Source organism: Pagrus pagrus, assembly GCF_965226575.1.
Source record: "Pagrus pagrus genome assembly, chromosome: 19".
NCBI classification, from domain to species: Eukaryota; Metazoa; Chordata; class Actinopteri; order Spariformes; family Sparidae; genus Pagrus; species Pagrus pagrus.
The window spans coordinates 2,417,822-2,433,355 of record NC_140203.1 but is presented as its reverse complement, the minus strand read 5'-3'; the positions used below and the strand labels follow the sequence as shown (position 1 = coordinate 2,433,355).

The following is a 15,534-nucleotide window of genomic DNA, read 5'->3' as shown; positions in this document are numbered from 1 at the left end:
CGGCTGGTAAATCTACTCGGATATAAATTCACACTCAGGTTTGGGATCGCTCTCAAACATGTTTAAATGTTCACGTGTTCTTTGTTGTTTTCTGTTGAGTGTAACATCGGGTCACCACACGTTTACGTTTTCAGGGACAGTCCCCGTTTTTAAAAGAGCGCTATGTTGTTTTGGAGAGGTCAGAATTTTAATATTTACAATATTAATGAGGTAATAATACAAACCAGAAACATGTATTTGTTCCATACGGTGAATAAACAAGCTGTTGTCAAAGGAAAATAAGGTCCACAGAACACTGTTTGAAGCTAGAAAAGGTGGCAGGGTCCGCCAAATATAAACAAAGTAAAACAGTATAAATTGTGTGGTCCTTTAAGGTCAGTTTGTTTGTTTTCAGTCATGAAAACAAAGAGAGTTTGTTTGTTTAATTTGTTTAGGCAGAAAAAGAAATCAGCCAATGAAGATATTTCTCTTCTCATTAACATTTCTTCCACAAAACTACAGACTGCTCCTTTATTAAGATTAATTTAAAAATGAAAACGACAGTTGTCAGGACATCAGACCTGATCTGTGGAGCTTTACAAACTCAGATGTGACAGTCTAAGGGGTCGATTTTCACCGGACGATTATCGTTGCTAAAATAATTCACAATAACAATATCATTGTGATATCTATATACAGACATTTTAAAAATAAAAAATGCTCTGTGTGTTTCGACGTCTCTTGTTTCGACATGATTTTGCACAGAAGCAGTAAATCGATGAGTAGCGGCCACACTGTAGCGAGCGAGCGAACAGTTCACCGTTACTGCAGCTTTCCCTTCTTCTCTTTTTGCTGGCAACCGGTGTTCAGGCTCATTAAATCCACCGACTATAACAAAGGAACGATTTGTGAGGTGCTGGATTATTAACGTTGGATTATCAAATGTCTATTATTAACACGATGTCAGTATTTCAGTTTTTGAATGTCATAGTTACAGTCCACACTGGCTATCGGCGACACCCCTAATTCAGATGATTATACACAAATAAAAGCACTATTATGATTATTATTTTCCATTTCTGCCAATATTCTCCTCAAATCAGACACCCTGGACCTTTTAAGTAGAGCGAATACAGCCGCAGTTTACAAAGCAAATTTCTTTTTCGAACAGTTATTATGAGAAAACACATTCACCAACAATATGTACAGCAGATGTGTTTAAATGTGTTGTGTCACCTGCTGAAACAAACAGCGTATCACCTCCCTCTGTGCTGTCATCCTGCAGAAAAAGAGCAGAGAGGAGAGCTGTGGCGAGGGCAGCGGCGTGGAGATCCTGGAGAACAAGCCTTACGAGGACGGCCCCGGAGGCTCGGGTCAGTACACGCGCAAGGTCTATCACATCGGCAAACACATCCCGTCCTGGTTCTGTGCCATCCTGCCTCAAGCTGCCCTTCGAGTGGAGGAGGAGTCCTGGAACGCCTACCCCTATACACGAACCCGGTGAGACAGCCACACAGAGAGGAGAACGATGCATCACACACATGTTTAAATGATGGATTGGACTTTAGGAACACATGGAGACATAACAATAAATCACTCAGACTTTAAGAGAAAAGAAAACATTTGCTCTGTGATGGGCACACATTACATCAGCTGATGTCGGGCGGCTGGCCTCAGCTAAAGTAGAAACACAGAACTCTCAGCAATAAAACGTTAATGCTTTTTATTATACGCCCTCTAGATTCATAAATTAAACGAATGAAATAACATTCAGCGGATTCTGCTGATGGAGCGGTTTCTTTATTTGGAACAATTTCAGCTGAATAATCATTTATTCATTTACTGCACACACTGCTGCCAACTTTGAGCCACATTTTGCCAAGTTTTTATCTGCTCAAGGTAACTGAACTCCTCCAGCTCGACTCCTGTTATTTCTAATAGATTAGATTTGCAGGACGTCGCCTGCTGTGAACTTTTTTTCCCACATGGACATTTATAACAATTAGGAGCCAGTGGTGAAGAGGCTGAAATGCAGATTATGTGATGCATGGTGCTGAGTTTTACGCCTTGTTCACACTCGTATGAATATTTTCCGCTTAAACTTGCATACCAGGCCAAAAGGTGGCGATAAAGTCTACATCGCTGATACGTCAGAGATCAGAGAAGAACATTCTGAGCTTGCTCAGTGAATTATTGGTTATCTCATCGGTATCGGCCATGAAAAGCAGATAATTATCAGTTATTGGTATCAGCTGCATCCCTGGTCCTAAACTCACTTCTATAAGCTCCTCTGATATTTATGATCTGATATTAATTCGTTTAGTGTTTAGTTTACATCATTTACGCAGAATCTGGACCGAGTTTTCCCATTTTTCGGTGATTCTGCACTTCTAAACATCCGTTTCTATCTCGTCTCTCAGGTACACCTGCCCCTTTGTAGAGAAGTTCTCTATAGACATCGAGACGTATTATAAACCAGATACTGGAAATCAAGTGGACGTCTTCAACATGTCCCCTGCTGAAAAGAGACAGAGGACTGTAGGTAAGTCTATCATCCTGCACACAAACACACACCCTCTCCCAAACTCCCAAAGTGCGCTCTCATGAGTTTGTGCCTCTCGGATCGACCGGCCTATTGTCGTCTCCTCACAAGTCGAGAATCAGGAGTCAGATTCACACGATGTTATTTGCAGAGAAAACAAAGACAGTGTGATGCAGAGGGATGCAGACTGTGGAGTGTGAGAGCTTGTGTTGAGCCTCTGAATACTAAAATCCACCAGGCCTCAGGAAAAATGTGCAGTCTGCTCCAGACACATTCCCTGCAGGGAGTGATTACATAAAAGACACACACTCTCTCTCTCTCTCTCACACACACACATCTTGAGGCAGGTGTTCAGTCAGGACGTTGTCACATCTGTCCTGCTGCTCACGTCTGCATCAGCTCAGCATTCATATGATTATTTATAATTTTGTGCCCTTCGCAGACCCCATAGACATCGTGAAGGACTACATCCCTCCTCACGAGTACCTGGTGGAAGAAGACCCGAAGCTGTATCAGTCCATCAAGACCAAACGGGGTCCGCTGTCAGACGACTGGATCGAGGAGATCAACCAGAATCACGGGCAGAGCCCCGTCATGTGTGCCTACAAGCTCTGCAAAGTGGAGTTCAGATACTGGGGCATGCAGTCCAAGATCGAGCGCTTCATACACGACGTGGGTAGGTGTGGCACACGGCACAGGTGTGTGAGTGTCTTAAGAGTATCTGCACTCTTTGACACAGGTCACCTTCAAATCTTTTCTCTTTGTCAGAGTAAAGTCTCACTTACAACGTCTGAAATAACCTTTAAAAGTCAGGTAGATCCTGAAAATTAGGGACAACTATAAAAAATCAGGACATGTTATAGATTTAATTGATTGATTTTTAAATTTTAGGAATAGTCCTGAAAAGTTTCAGACAAACTTTACCCCGAAAAGATGAGAATAAATAAATAGTTTAGGGTAACCATGAAAGATAAGCATTGGGAATAATCCTACAAAATAGCCAGGGAAAGTCAGATATGTTGAAGATTTGGGCAATTATCCTAAAAATATCCAGAATAAAACAGTCAGAGCCAAAGATGAAAAGAGAATAATAATAATAATATAACAATTCAGAAAAGTCAGGAATGACGAAGAACACCATGTATCACCAGTACGACGTGCCGAAGCCCCCTACTGGTGCATCACACCGGTCTGTTTAAATAAATACAAATACTCTGCTTGGAACAGTAATATTAGTAACACTAAAAACTACTTTATAAACATTTTTTTTAAATTTACAAATTCCCAATCAGTCCAAAACCTGAATACTCTTCATTTACTGTCATAAATGACAAGAACAACAGCAGCAAAACTTGACATTCAAGGAGCTGGAAACTACGGAGCCCAAGAGGTGACATGGATGTGTTTTTTTTCAAACGCGTGAATTACTAAATAGCGTGCACTTTAGTTGTATCTCGCACGCTATTTATTAAAAAAATGTTTGTGTGTCTATTTTAGAAATCCTAATGAAATATTCTTCTTACTGTAAATGATACTGTATATTAGCTAATGTGATTCCATGTAAACAAAACAATCAATACTTGAACATTGTGTATGTGAGTCAACATGTGAAAGATGCTCATCACCAACTATCCCTGACTGTCTAAGACTATCTACTGTGATTAATGACATACAAAAACAGCAAGTCATTGTTTGAACACACAGTGTACAACCTCACAGGTGTTTTCCAGTCATTTAGACGTCTTTACCTTTTATATGTGAATTTCGCCCTTCGCTGCTTCTGACATGCAAATTTCTCAATGACCCTGTGGTTAAAGTCGGGGATGTCTTTGACAAGTTTCTTCTCCATAGAGAGCATGGCCAATGCGTTGAGACGGTCCTGTGACACCGTGTTCCTGAGGAAGGTCTTGATTCTTTTCAGCGTTGCAAAGCATCTCTCAGATTCAGCCGTCGTCATGGGTGTTGTGATGAGGATCTTCAGCAGGACCACAGTCTCTGAGAAGGTGTCTTGAAGATTGTTCCTCACGAAGAGCTGGTACAGAGCCACAGCACCAGTGCAGTTCCTGAACTCTCTGTTGCCGTAGATGAGTGACAGTTCAGTTTTCAGCTTGCTCTTGTTCAGCAGCAGCGGGTAAGCCTCCATGGTGGTGTCCAGCGCTGCTTCAGGGAACTGGCTGCTGTACTCTTGAAACCTGTCTGCCTGCAGCAGTGTAGCACAGATCAGGTGCTTGGTGAAAGCAAACCTCTCCTTTGCATGGCCCAGGATAGTGTCACAAACCTAAAAAAATGTATGCAGTTTAATACAATATTGACATGGATATCAGCTTTACATAACTGATACATAACATATAGATATTATAAATGATTAGGGATGCACGATATGTGTTTCTATTATTGGTATCGGCCATGAGAGTCAGGTGATTATTGGTCATCATATCGGTTTCAAAATATCCATGCATCCCTATAAATGATGTATAAAAATATTAATTTTATCAATGGATGCATGTGAACTGCTATCTCACCTCTGTAGCTACCCTCTGACGTTCACCTGGCCCAACTGTGCGGCGTTTCTTGGCCAGCTGCTGCTGAACACTGTGACCATGTTCTCCACAGAGAGTAGGGAGGGAATCTCTGCACAGAACCAGAACAGAACAGTTAAGCTTTAGTCGTCAGGAAAAACAACTAGAAATGTCAGTTAGTTATTAATAAATATTATTAATCAGCACAACAGACATAATTTACCTGATCTTTTGCACGCCGTCTGTGAACTGCTGCATGACTCTGTGGACAAAGACTGAGTCGATGGACCGCTTCTGGAGCTCACTGTAGAGAAGGTCCACATGAGGCATGATGTCAAGGAACAGCTCCAGGAAGAAGCTGAAAGTATCATCCTCCAGTAGCCTCACAAACCCTCCAGCTTCTCGCACAGTGGCAGGATCGAACTCGCCCGAGTCCCTGATGTTTTCTAAACACTGGAGGAGGTCATCTTTGTGTTCGAACACAGTCTTCACAGCACGACTGTGGAAGTCCCAGCTTACTGCGCCTGCTGTTGGAAGTCTGAGCGCCACGACTCTGTCAAGCACGCCGAGTCTCTCGGGAGATGCTGAAAAAAAGCCAGAGAATCCGGCCACGTCGAAGAAGAACTGCCTGACTTCAGTGAGGTGAGATGTCACCTGCTGCATGATGAGGTCAAGTTGGTGAGCGTAGCAGTGGACATGGTGTGCATTCTCATACACATCTTGCACCTTCTTCTGCACACCGCCTGTGGCTCCTCTCATGACACTTGCCCCATCGTACGTCTGAGAAATGAGCTTGTTCTTCTGCTCCTCGGGGAGAATGATGCTCAACCTCTCCAGAAGCGCTGTGGCGATGGAGTCGGTGGTGGCACCCTGCAGAGGAATAAACTCAAAAAACCTCTCTTGCACATCATGGGCTTTGTCAAGGTAGCGGATCACAATCACCAGCTGCCGCTGAGTGGAAACGTGCATCACTTCGTCAGTCTGGATGGAGACAAAGTCAGCGCTCCTGATGTCCTCGATGATGTGCTCTCTCAACACTGACAGCATGCAGTCAAGGAGTTCATCCTGCACCGTCTTAGATGTTCCTCTAAACACAGCAGCACTGTGCACATGTTCTTGTACTGCTGCGTCCAGTGATGCTACAAAGTCCACCACTCCTCTGAAAACACCCGGATCTCCTGAGCGTGCACCTTCATCATGGCCACACAGGGTGAGCTCGAACGCACCACAGAACTTTACATAGTCCACCATTTTGGACAGGATGTGCCTGTTTTTGTCAACGCCCTCGTTGTGTCTCCTGATGTCCACCCTGTAGCCCTCATCGAGCTGGGCAGCGACGTCTGCTCTACCAAACATGCCAAGACGCAGAGCATTTTCCACGTGGCTCTTAGCTTGTTCGTGCCTTTTCACCCTTTCCGCAAAGTGCTTTAAATCGGCGATACCTGACTGGACCCATGCTGGTTCGGTTCCTGCCGTTTGAAAAAGGAGGCAGGGAAAGCAAAACAAAGCGCCGGCCTCACTGCACGCAGTTAGCCACGGCTTCTTAGCAAACCAGCTACTTGAGAAGGACCGGGTGTACCGTCTCCCTCTGTCCTGTGCTTGTTGTTTTATCGCGATGTCGGTCCGGTCCGGTCCGAGCTCTTTCACTCTCAGCTTCTCCTGCACTGTTCTCCTCTCAAACGGCGTCGTTTTCAGCGACTTCACTGAGTTTTCTGTCTCCATTTTGATGCTTTTCGACTCCTCCGCGGACTTTTATGTCATTTGCTCCGACGTCAGTTCGTTTTTCGCGCTCTTTAGCTCGGCCTCGGGGCGGCGACAGTCCGCGCCCAGCGAGCCCAAGGACGTTACATCACAGCCCGGACACAGTGACGGAGCTGAGCCCCGCTCATTCATGAGAGCGGGGAAGTGGCGCGTAGAAGACAAAATGGCGCGACCTCCTGGCGATAAAAAAAATACCCGGATGTTCCGTGTTGTGCGGCACCGTAGAAACTTCCGTCCACCGAGCCGGCTAACTTCCGGTTTAGCGAAAATTGAAATCAGATTGTGCACATGTATGTATGTTATGTGTGAGAGAAAGTGTGTGTGTGTGTGTGTGTGTGTGTGTGTCTTTTGGTTTCACTTCTGTTTTGTTGTGCTTGCTTTTATTGTGTGAAGCTCTTTGTGCTACATTGTATTTGTATTAAATGTGCGATATAAATGACGTCTGATTGATTGATATCAGGCTGACCCACAACACAACGTAGCCACCTAGTGGACAGTTTGTGTCCAACACACACCACACATTGACATGGCTTTTACAGTGGCCACGCATTGAAAGTTCAGACCGTCATGCCCACCAGGAATAACGTAGGCGAAAGCTTTTTACCACTTTTCATCATCAAGGTATGAGGATGAGTCTTAGTGACTGTGAAGTCTGTGGCGTTAAATCTGTAGGGCAAGTTAATTAAAGTACGAGCCGTGGAAATGGGTGGAAATGGCGGCAACATCTCAACTTTGAACCAAAATGGCAAACTTCCCGTTGGACTGAGGTTGTGGGTCCAAGAGGCTTTTTTGTGCGTTTGGTCACGATACTTACGCGTGCCGAAATTCGTTAGTGTATGTGCATGTAGGAGGCGGGGCTTCAAGTTTGACAAAATGGCCGCTGTGAACCAAAGTGGCCGACTTCCTGTTGGACTGAGGGTTTCGGTGCCGAGGGGTATTTTGTGCGTCTGGTCATGATACATATGTATATCGGAGGCAAAAGCTTTTGACAAGGTGTCATCATCAAGGTCTGAAGATGATATTTAGTGAGTGTGAAGTCTGTGGCGTTAAATCTGTAGGACTAGTGAAATAAAGTACGAGGCTTTGACATGAAAAAAAAAAAAATGGGAAAAGCCATAAGGGGGCGTTAGGGGGCGCTACTGAGCTATCGTGGTGCACATGAGGGCAGTTGTAGCATCGAATTAACGTACTCGTGTAACGAGCTACGGGCCAAATCTGGTGACCCATGACTCATGCAGCCAGTGTAGTTACATGATCCCAACATGATTTTGAGTCAACTGATCACATGACCTGGAAGCTATTGAGCTAACATGCTAATATTTCCTAATAAAAATTAATAAAAAATATTAAGAGATGTAAAACGTAAAAACAAGAGGCGTATCTCATGCAACCAGTGTAATTACACTGGCTGCATGATTTAGATTAGCCTAACAACATGAGAAATAATCCAAAAAAGTCACTGATAATCCTGAAAGCATTGGAAATAATCCAGAAAATCCACTGAAGACCTGGATTACATCAGTAATAATTTAGAAAAGTCCATAATGACCCTGAAATTATTGGAAAAAATCTAGTGAAGTAAACAAAGACCCTGAAAACATTAAAAATAATCCGGAAAAGTCACTGACAACCCTCAAAATCTTTGAAATAGTTAGAGAATTCATTTACAACCACAGAAAATTCAGAGCTGATGAGTTTTCTGAGGATGTTTTGTTCCTGCATGTGTCCGAACATGAAACAGTGACTAACTAGCGGACCATAAGAAGACAATAGACCTGATCTCTGTAGTAATTAACTCTCTGGTGTGGAGCCGAGAGAAAAAGAAATGAACAAGGTGAGTGTGAGGAATAGTTGGCGGACAGGTAAATCCAATGAATAAAGTGGTGAAGATACCTGTTGGAGAGGCGGGAGCACAGAGAAGTGTCTGTCTGGCTGAGATAACGCGGCCGGCTGGATTCATTTCCTGCCGGTGTTGGACTGTTTCTGTTTCCCTGCTGTGATTTAAGATGTTTATACACTCTCACAGGCCTCTGCTCTCCTCACAGCATTTACTAACCAAGCAGCAGCTGCTCTGTCTTCACGGCGATCTCACTCTGTCGTCTCACCGACAGAAACATCAACCACAGTGTGTTTTTTTCCTCATTCACTACTACTTCTACTTTTTACGCTGATTTCATCTGCGGCTGTTCACTGGGCTTCTGCTCTAAACTGCAAATTTCAACTTTTATGATTAATGTCAGAATGTGTTAATGGTCATTTTCGCCAGGTATTAATAGAATAACTCTTTTCTGTTTGCTAATTTCGTCTGTTATTGGCAGGCTCAATGTTTCAATCATGATCCGCTCGGAGGGTTCAGGTTTAATAACCAGCTGGTGCTTGTTTGGTTCATCAAGAGGAAGACGTTGATGAGAATTAAATCTCCTTTGACAGATCACCTTTCAGACCCACGTTTCTCCTCCAGTCTTTTGTTCTTTTCTGGAATCTATTTTCATGTGACATTTCTTTTAATCAGGTAATATCGCTGAGATCAAGATCGAGAGCTGAGTGCAGCAGAAAATATATAAAAATGTACATTGTCATTTGGTGCAATATGTAAGAATTTTAGTATTAAAATGATCAACAAATGTGAGGAGGTAACAGTTCTGGCGTCAGCAATGAATTAACAATAAAATGATTTGTGGTTTCTGTCCCTCCAGGCCTCCGTAAGGTGATGGTTCGAGCCCACCGGCAGGCGTGGTGCTGGCAGGACGAGTGGTACGGCCTGACCATCGAGGACATCCGGCAGCTGGAGCTGGAGACGCAGCTGGCTTTGGCTAAGAAGATGGCCCACTACAGCCTCAACGAGGAGGGTGGAGCGGAGACCAACGGCTCCTCCGTCAGCCAGGACCAGGAGCCCGGGGCTGAGACCGCGGGGTCGACCGCAGAGGCCGAAGGAGGAGGAGGAAAACTGGGAGACTCACTGGAGACTCGAGGGGAGCTCACCAAGCAGTGGTCAACGTCCTCTAGATCCTCCAACAGGTCCTCTAAGAGAGGAGGTGAGGAGCAACTCATTTATTCACCTGATAGTGTCACATTCTCATGATCTCATAATCAGCTAAGGTTCATTTCACTGCCGATTAAATGTAACTAAGTAGGTTTACTCAAGTACTGTGTTTCTGCTACTTTATGCTTCCACTCCACGACATTTTGGAGGCAAATATTGTACTTTAACTCCACTAGTTTGTTTAATAACTTTAGTTAGTGTGTAGTTCTTACAACGCTGCCCATAAACTATGGTCAGTAACATCAGCTGTGTTCTGTGTGTTTGCAGGGAGTCCGTCTCACCAGAGTATCTCAGAGTGGAGGATGCAGAGCATCGCCCGAGACTCAGAAGACAGTACAGACGACGAGTTCTTCGATGCTCATGGTAAAATCATCAGTTTCCACAGACGGACGATGTGTCTCCACTTTGTCCCGGCGTACAAAAAAACTAAATATCCCCAATACGAGCACTGAACGAGTCCCATGGTAGAGAGGTCCAGCTCGTACACTCTCTTTTTAAGCATAAAAAACTAATTAAAAGTGCTCCTGCTTTGTTCAGACATCATCCTGATTGATTCAGTGACCTACACCCATCAGCCACAACATTAAATCCACTGACAGGTGAAGTGAGTAACACTGATCATCCTTCAACAATATTCTGTTGGGAAACCTTGAGACACACACCACTCATCCTAACACTGCTGCAAGACCAAGTACACCTCCTCATGGCAACAAACTCACCGGTGTTAGTGCCCCCCTGTGATTTTTTTAACACCTAGTTTCCTCGAGTCAGAGACCTCAGAGACCTGGAGCAGGCTTGAGGTCTGCCCACCGACAGATCATCAGTAAGAGTCATCTTGGACTCTGGTTTTTTGTTACGTGGCTGATTGTTTTGACCGGCAGAGGAGTGTTTCATAAGATTTATATCAGAGCTCTTCTGTGTGTCTTGCAGAGGACTTTTCTGACAACGAGGAGATGTTTGCCAAAGAGATCACCAAGTGGAGCTCCAACGATCTGATGGACAAGATAGAAACAATAGAGGTGGATGAAGCACAAGGTTGGTGGTGTTTTCTGTTGGAAACAGACATACATGCAGAAGAAACTTTACCTTTGTAGTTGTAACCATCGTCTGTCTCCACAGAGACGTTGTATCAGGAGTCGGGCGGGGAGTACGCTGGGATGAGTAACGAGGAGAGGCAGATGGAGGTACAGTTTCTCCACTTTTTTCACATAACCCTAACCCTGTCGCATGTTTTTTTAGTTTAAGCTTTAAAACTTTAAGTACTTGGACAGAAAGTAGTATTTTGGTCAAATCCCAGAACTGTGATCCTGAAACTGGAGCCTCCTCTGCAGCAGGAACATGCATGTCTACATGTTTCATGTAGACAGAAATCTGTCCAGACAGACAGACAGACACCTCTTCTTTGTTAGTTCCTTCTACAAAAGCAGTCTTCAGGACCAGCTGACGCTCTTGCGGCTGGTTTAAAAAAGGCTTTTTCCAGCTTACACTGTGTGAGTTTGTATAAATGCTGTTTCTGGTTGTGCGTTCCTGCTCTTTGTGTCCAGCAGCGCGTCTCAAAAAGGAGAAGACATGAATCCATCAGAAAAAGAAATGTGAGTCAGTAGAGCATAAAAGGCTGTGTGGTAGAGATCCTCTGACTGAGGAGGGTAGAAAAACATTAGACATCGTGATTATAGAGCTTAGAAGACATTAGAGTAGACTGAATTTACTGGTCGTGTAGAATTTAATGTAGCACTCGATGTTTCTTGGACGGACACGAGTGTTGTCGATCTTCTCATCTAACTCTCCCGCAGGAAACCAATACGTGTATTTTCAAAATGTCAGACTATTCCTATAACTCTTTTACACATTATATTTGCGTCTTGAAGGTTCAGTTTGCAGGATTTAGGAGGATTTAAAGGCAGAAATGGAATAAAATTGAACCACTTGAACCTCCAGTGAGACAGGAAGTCAGTGAACCATCAGATGTGTTTTCATCAGCAGTGGTTGTTTAGCAACGAAGACAACGACTCCCATGATCCACCACACACTACCTCACAACGTCATCAAACTACATGTTTTGTTTTTCTTTTGATTGAGACTCTTTACGAACTTTTTTGTTTTAAAATGTCAGAAACATAGTGAATAATATACACTGTACCACAGAGCACGACGTGATGTTTTCATATTGCTTTATTTTGTCTCACCAGCCGTCCAAAAACTGAAGATATTTGATGTTAGCAGACAAAAGTACTAATTATTTTAGTATCTTGTCCTGCGTGTTGCTCCTCTTCCCTTGTTTTCCTGTACTCTCCCAGCTCCTTCCTCCCTATTAACCCTGTTTTCCTGTTTCCTGTTTCCTTCCTGTCTGTCTTCTGTCCTCTTCCCTGCAGGACTGTTCAGCTCAGCAGTGTCTACAGCCGTCCAAAATTCACGTCCTGGTCCTGGTCCTGCACGGAGGCAACATTCTGGACACCGGCTCTGGTACAGCAGCAACCAAATTCCCCAACATGAATCAATATTTTTATGATAACAATGAACTCAAACCTACAGAGAATCATCAGCAGCTCTGCAGTTCCCCCTCAGCGTTACAGAGCGTTTTAGCATCTTTCAGCTCAGTGTTTTGGTTTGGGTGTTTCTGTCGCTCTCGCAGATTTCATAGTTTTGTTTCCAGCAGCAGGCAGATGTTTTCTTTCTGACATTATCTCATGTGATAGACGATTAAAACTATCTGGTATTTCATGCAAAGAAAAGTCAAAGTCTGGAAAGAATAAACCTAAATGTGTGCACCACCCTCAGATTTATCTCGCGTCACCTTGAGACCGACCTCTCAGGATCTACTGTTTTAGTTTAAAGCTTAAATGAAAAGATCAACAGTTTCTGATTCTCCAGAAATGTTTTGTGGACTGCGAAACGTTGAGGAGGAGAGTAGATGATGACTGGATCATCATTATTGGGTGAAGTCCTACGAGACACCTTCTGCTCTTGTCTGCCTGCAGGTGAGCAGAACAGCAAGCAGGGCGACGGGAACACGCTGAGCGGGGCGTTTGAGACGGTGATGAGGGTCCATTACCCCACGGCGCTCGGCCGCATCGCCATCCGGATGGTCCCCTGTCCTGCTGTGTGTGTCGACGCCTTCTCACTGGTCTCCAAGTGAGCGATACTCCTGAGTGTTCAACAGTAATTAAATAACCCGGTGTAATACATGCACGACCTGCTGTGCAGGAGAATAACCCGCTGCCTCTGCTCTGCAGTCTGAGCCCCTACAGCTACGACGAGGGCTGCCTGTCCAGCAGCCAGGACCACATCCCTCTGGCCGCTCTGCCTCTCCTGGCTACCTCTGCGCCGCAGTACCAAGACGCCGTGGCAACCGTCATCTTACGAGCCAATCAGGTGTACAGTGACTTCATCAAGTCTTTAGAAGGAGAGTCTTTTAACGGCCAGGTCAGTGTGAAACCTGAAGGTGTGTGTTGCTGCCGTGTTTCTCCTCTGACTTGGTGTGTTTTCATGTTTCTGTGTTCTTGTGTGCCGATGCAGGTGTGTGTTATCGGGGACTGTGTTGGAGGCATCCTGGGGTTTGATGCTCTGTGCAGCAGCTCTGTGACGGTGTCAGAAAGCCAAAACAGCAGCAGACGGGGCAGCGCCATCAGTGTACAGGTATCTGTCTCAACTCTGACTTCAGATAATGAGTCTAGAGCAACGCTAGCAGCTCTGTGAGGCTGTAGCTGAATGCTAGTTTCAGCCTGACGGCGTTCTTTGTTTTCTCTCCATCTCCGTCTCTCAGGACACCGACCTCCTCTCTCCAGGCATCGTCATAAACAGCGTCTCTCCTTCCTCGCCGTCCCTCGAAGGAAGCCGCCACCTCAGCCGGAGCAATATCGACATCCCTCGATGCTCGGGGCCCGACGACCCCAAGAGACAACTTCCACGCAAGCGCAGCGACTCGTCCACGTACGAGCTGGACACCATCAAACACCACCAAGCCTTCCTGTCCAGGTGAGACACAGACGTCTCAAACTCTTTCAGCCAATATGTGCAGTTTTTTTACATTTTGTATTTGTTTCCATGAATACTGAATGAAAACTGATTGTTTGGACGTCTTCTCTCCGATCAGTCTCCACTCCAGCGTTCTCCACGGGGAGCCCGGGTCTCGGCGCTCCAGCAACAGCACCATGCTGGAGGGAGGCTCGCTGGGAAAGTTTGACTTCGAGGTGACGGACTTCTTCCTGTTCGGCTCTCCTCTGGGGTTGGTGCTCGCGCTGAGGAAGACTGTGGTGCCCTCGCTAGATGGTGAGGAAGGTTTCGTGCACCGTGTGATGTTCCTCACGTGTCCTCTTAAACTCACGCTGTCAGTTTTAAAACAAAAATGGCCTTTAATGATTTTCCTCGTCAGAAGAGCAGGAAGTGGGTTTTTTGTAGCCTCTGATGTTTTTCTTTCTGTGTGAGAGTCACGTCTCCAAACAGCTGGACAGCACGAGTCAGAGGTTAGAGGTCACGTTTTTGATGTCATAGGCTGAAAAAGTTTGGCTGAGAGAAGAAACATACGTGATTAAAGTCACACAGGCAGGACTCTGACTGTGCTGTGTTTCCTTTGGAGAGAGTTTTCTGACCTGCAGCTGTTGAGTTAACATCTCGACTAATATCCAATTATATATATGATCCTATATGTTTTGATGTCTGTCTTTTCTTTTAGTAGTTTTCTGATCTCACTGTTTTGATTGATTGAGGTTTCTCAGTGTGTGTTTGCTTCTCCTCTCCAGTGTCCGCTCTGCGCCCGGCCTGTCAGCAGGTTTATAACTTGTTTCATCCAGCCGATCCGTCGGCCTCCCGCCTCGAGCCTCTCCTGGACAAACGCTTCCACCTGCTGCCTCCCTTCAGCGTCCCCCGTTACCAGCGCTTTCCTCTGGGCGACGGACACTCAGCCCTCTTGGGTGAGTCCGCACAAACAAACCAAACGTTTCGCTGCAGATTTTACTTCTCGTTGTTAAAGCGTCACCCTCTTTTTTTCTTCCTTTCTTTTGACTTCCTAGTCGAGACGGTGCAGAATAACCCTCAGCTTCTGGTGGAGTCCGGTGGTGCGGCGTCCCAACGCTGCCTGGAAAACACCGTCAATGAGACGTCCATCCCCGTACCCGTCCTCAACTGGCCGAGCACGCAGCTCCACACAGACAGTGTGTATCTGTTATCATCTGTTATCATCTGATATCATCTGTTCACCTCTTTTATCCTCCTCATGTTTGTTTTTCTGGTGCAGTTTTTGACTTATTTTAAAGGAGCACTTGGGGAGTTTTTGGGGAAGACATTTTAATGTAAAGAGGAAGATCTTCATTGACTGTTGACGACAATTTCCCCGTTTCCAGTCTTTATGCTAAGCTAAGCTAGCACCCCACCTTTTAGTTTATTGAAATTATCATTGTCTGTCTTTACAAATAAGACCGAATGAATTAACTTCTTTAACTTCTCTCTTCTGTCTCTGCAGCTGATTCTCTTCACTCACATATTTTCGTGGACGGTCAGTACCCATCGTCCACGTCACCGGGGGTCCCTCATCTTCGCTTCAACCGCCGGGCCAGCGAGGCCAGCCTGGCAAGTCAGGTGTCGGGATTAGCCGACTCTTACACCGCCTCCAACATCGCCACGAGTAAGTCGACCTTTAACCGCCTGCGTCTGACCCACGTTTCGTCTACAAGCTGACAGTGTTTGTGTTCTTG

The 15,534-nt window shown here is 45.1% G+C and overlaps 1 protein-coding gene across 5 annotated transcripts in view; it reads left to right on the top strand.

Moving 5' to 3' along the window:
- Positions 1-15,534, top strand: part of pitpnm2 (phosphatidylinositol transfer protein, membrane-associated 2) — a 58,286-nt gene that overhangs the window by 29,584 nt on the left and 13,168 nt on the right. For 3 of the 5 annotated variants that reach the window (XM_084383506.1, XM_084383507.1, XM_084383510.1), the window contains 16 exons: positions 1,265-1,479; positions 2,400-2,521; positions 2,964-3,197; positions 9,498-9,836; positions 10,112-10,207; positions 10,775-10,879; positions 10,964-11,028; positions 12,217-12,307; positions 12,823-12,976; positions 13,078-13,267; positions 13,361-13,480; positions 13,608-13,819; positions 13,938-14,113; positions 14,584-14,754; positions 14,854-14,994; positions 15,303-15,464. In XM_084383506.1, the coding sequence (XP_084239632.1) occupies positions 1,265-1,479; positions 2,400-2,521; positions 2,964-3,197; positions 9,498-9,836; positions 10,112-10,207; positions 10,775-10,879; positions 10,964-11,028; positions 12,217-12,307; positions 12,823-12,976; positions 13,078-13,267; positions 13,361-13,480; positions 13,608-13,819; positions 13,938-14,113; positions 14,584-14,754; positions 14,854-14,994; positions 15,303-15,464 (2,593 nt within the window). Of the gene's footprint in view, positions 1-1,264; positions 1,480-2,399; positions 2,522-2,963; positions 3,198-3,428; positions 3,912-7,569; positions 7,827-9,497; positions 9,837-10,111; positions 10,208-10,774; positions 10,880-10,963; positions 11,029-12,216; positions 12,308-12,822; positions 12,977-13,077; positions 13,268-13,360; positions 13,481-13,607; positions 13,820-13,937; positions 14,114-14,583; positions 14,755-14,853; positions 14,995-15,302; positions 15,465-15,534 lie in introns of those variants that run through there. The other 2 variants (XM_084383509.1, XM_084383508.1) reach the window with 2 other exon arrangements.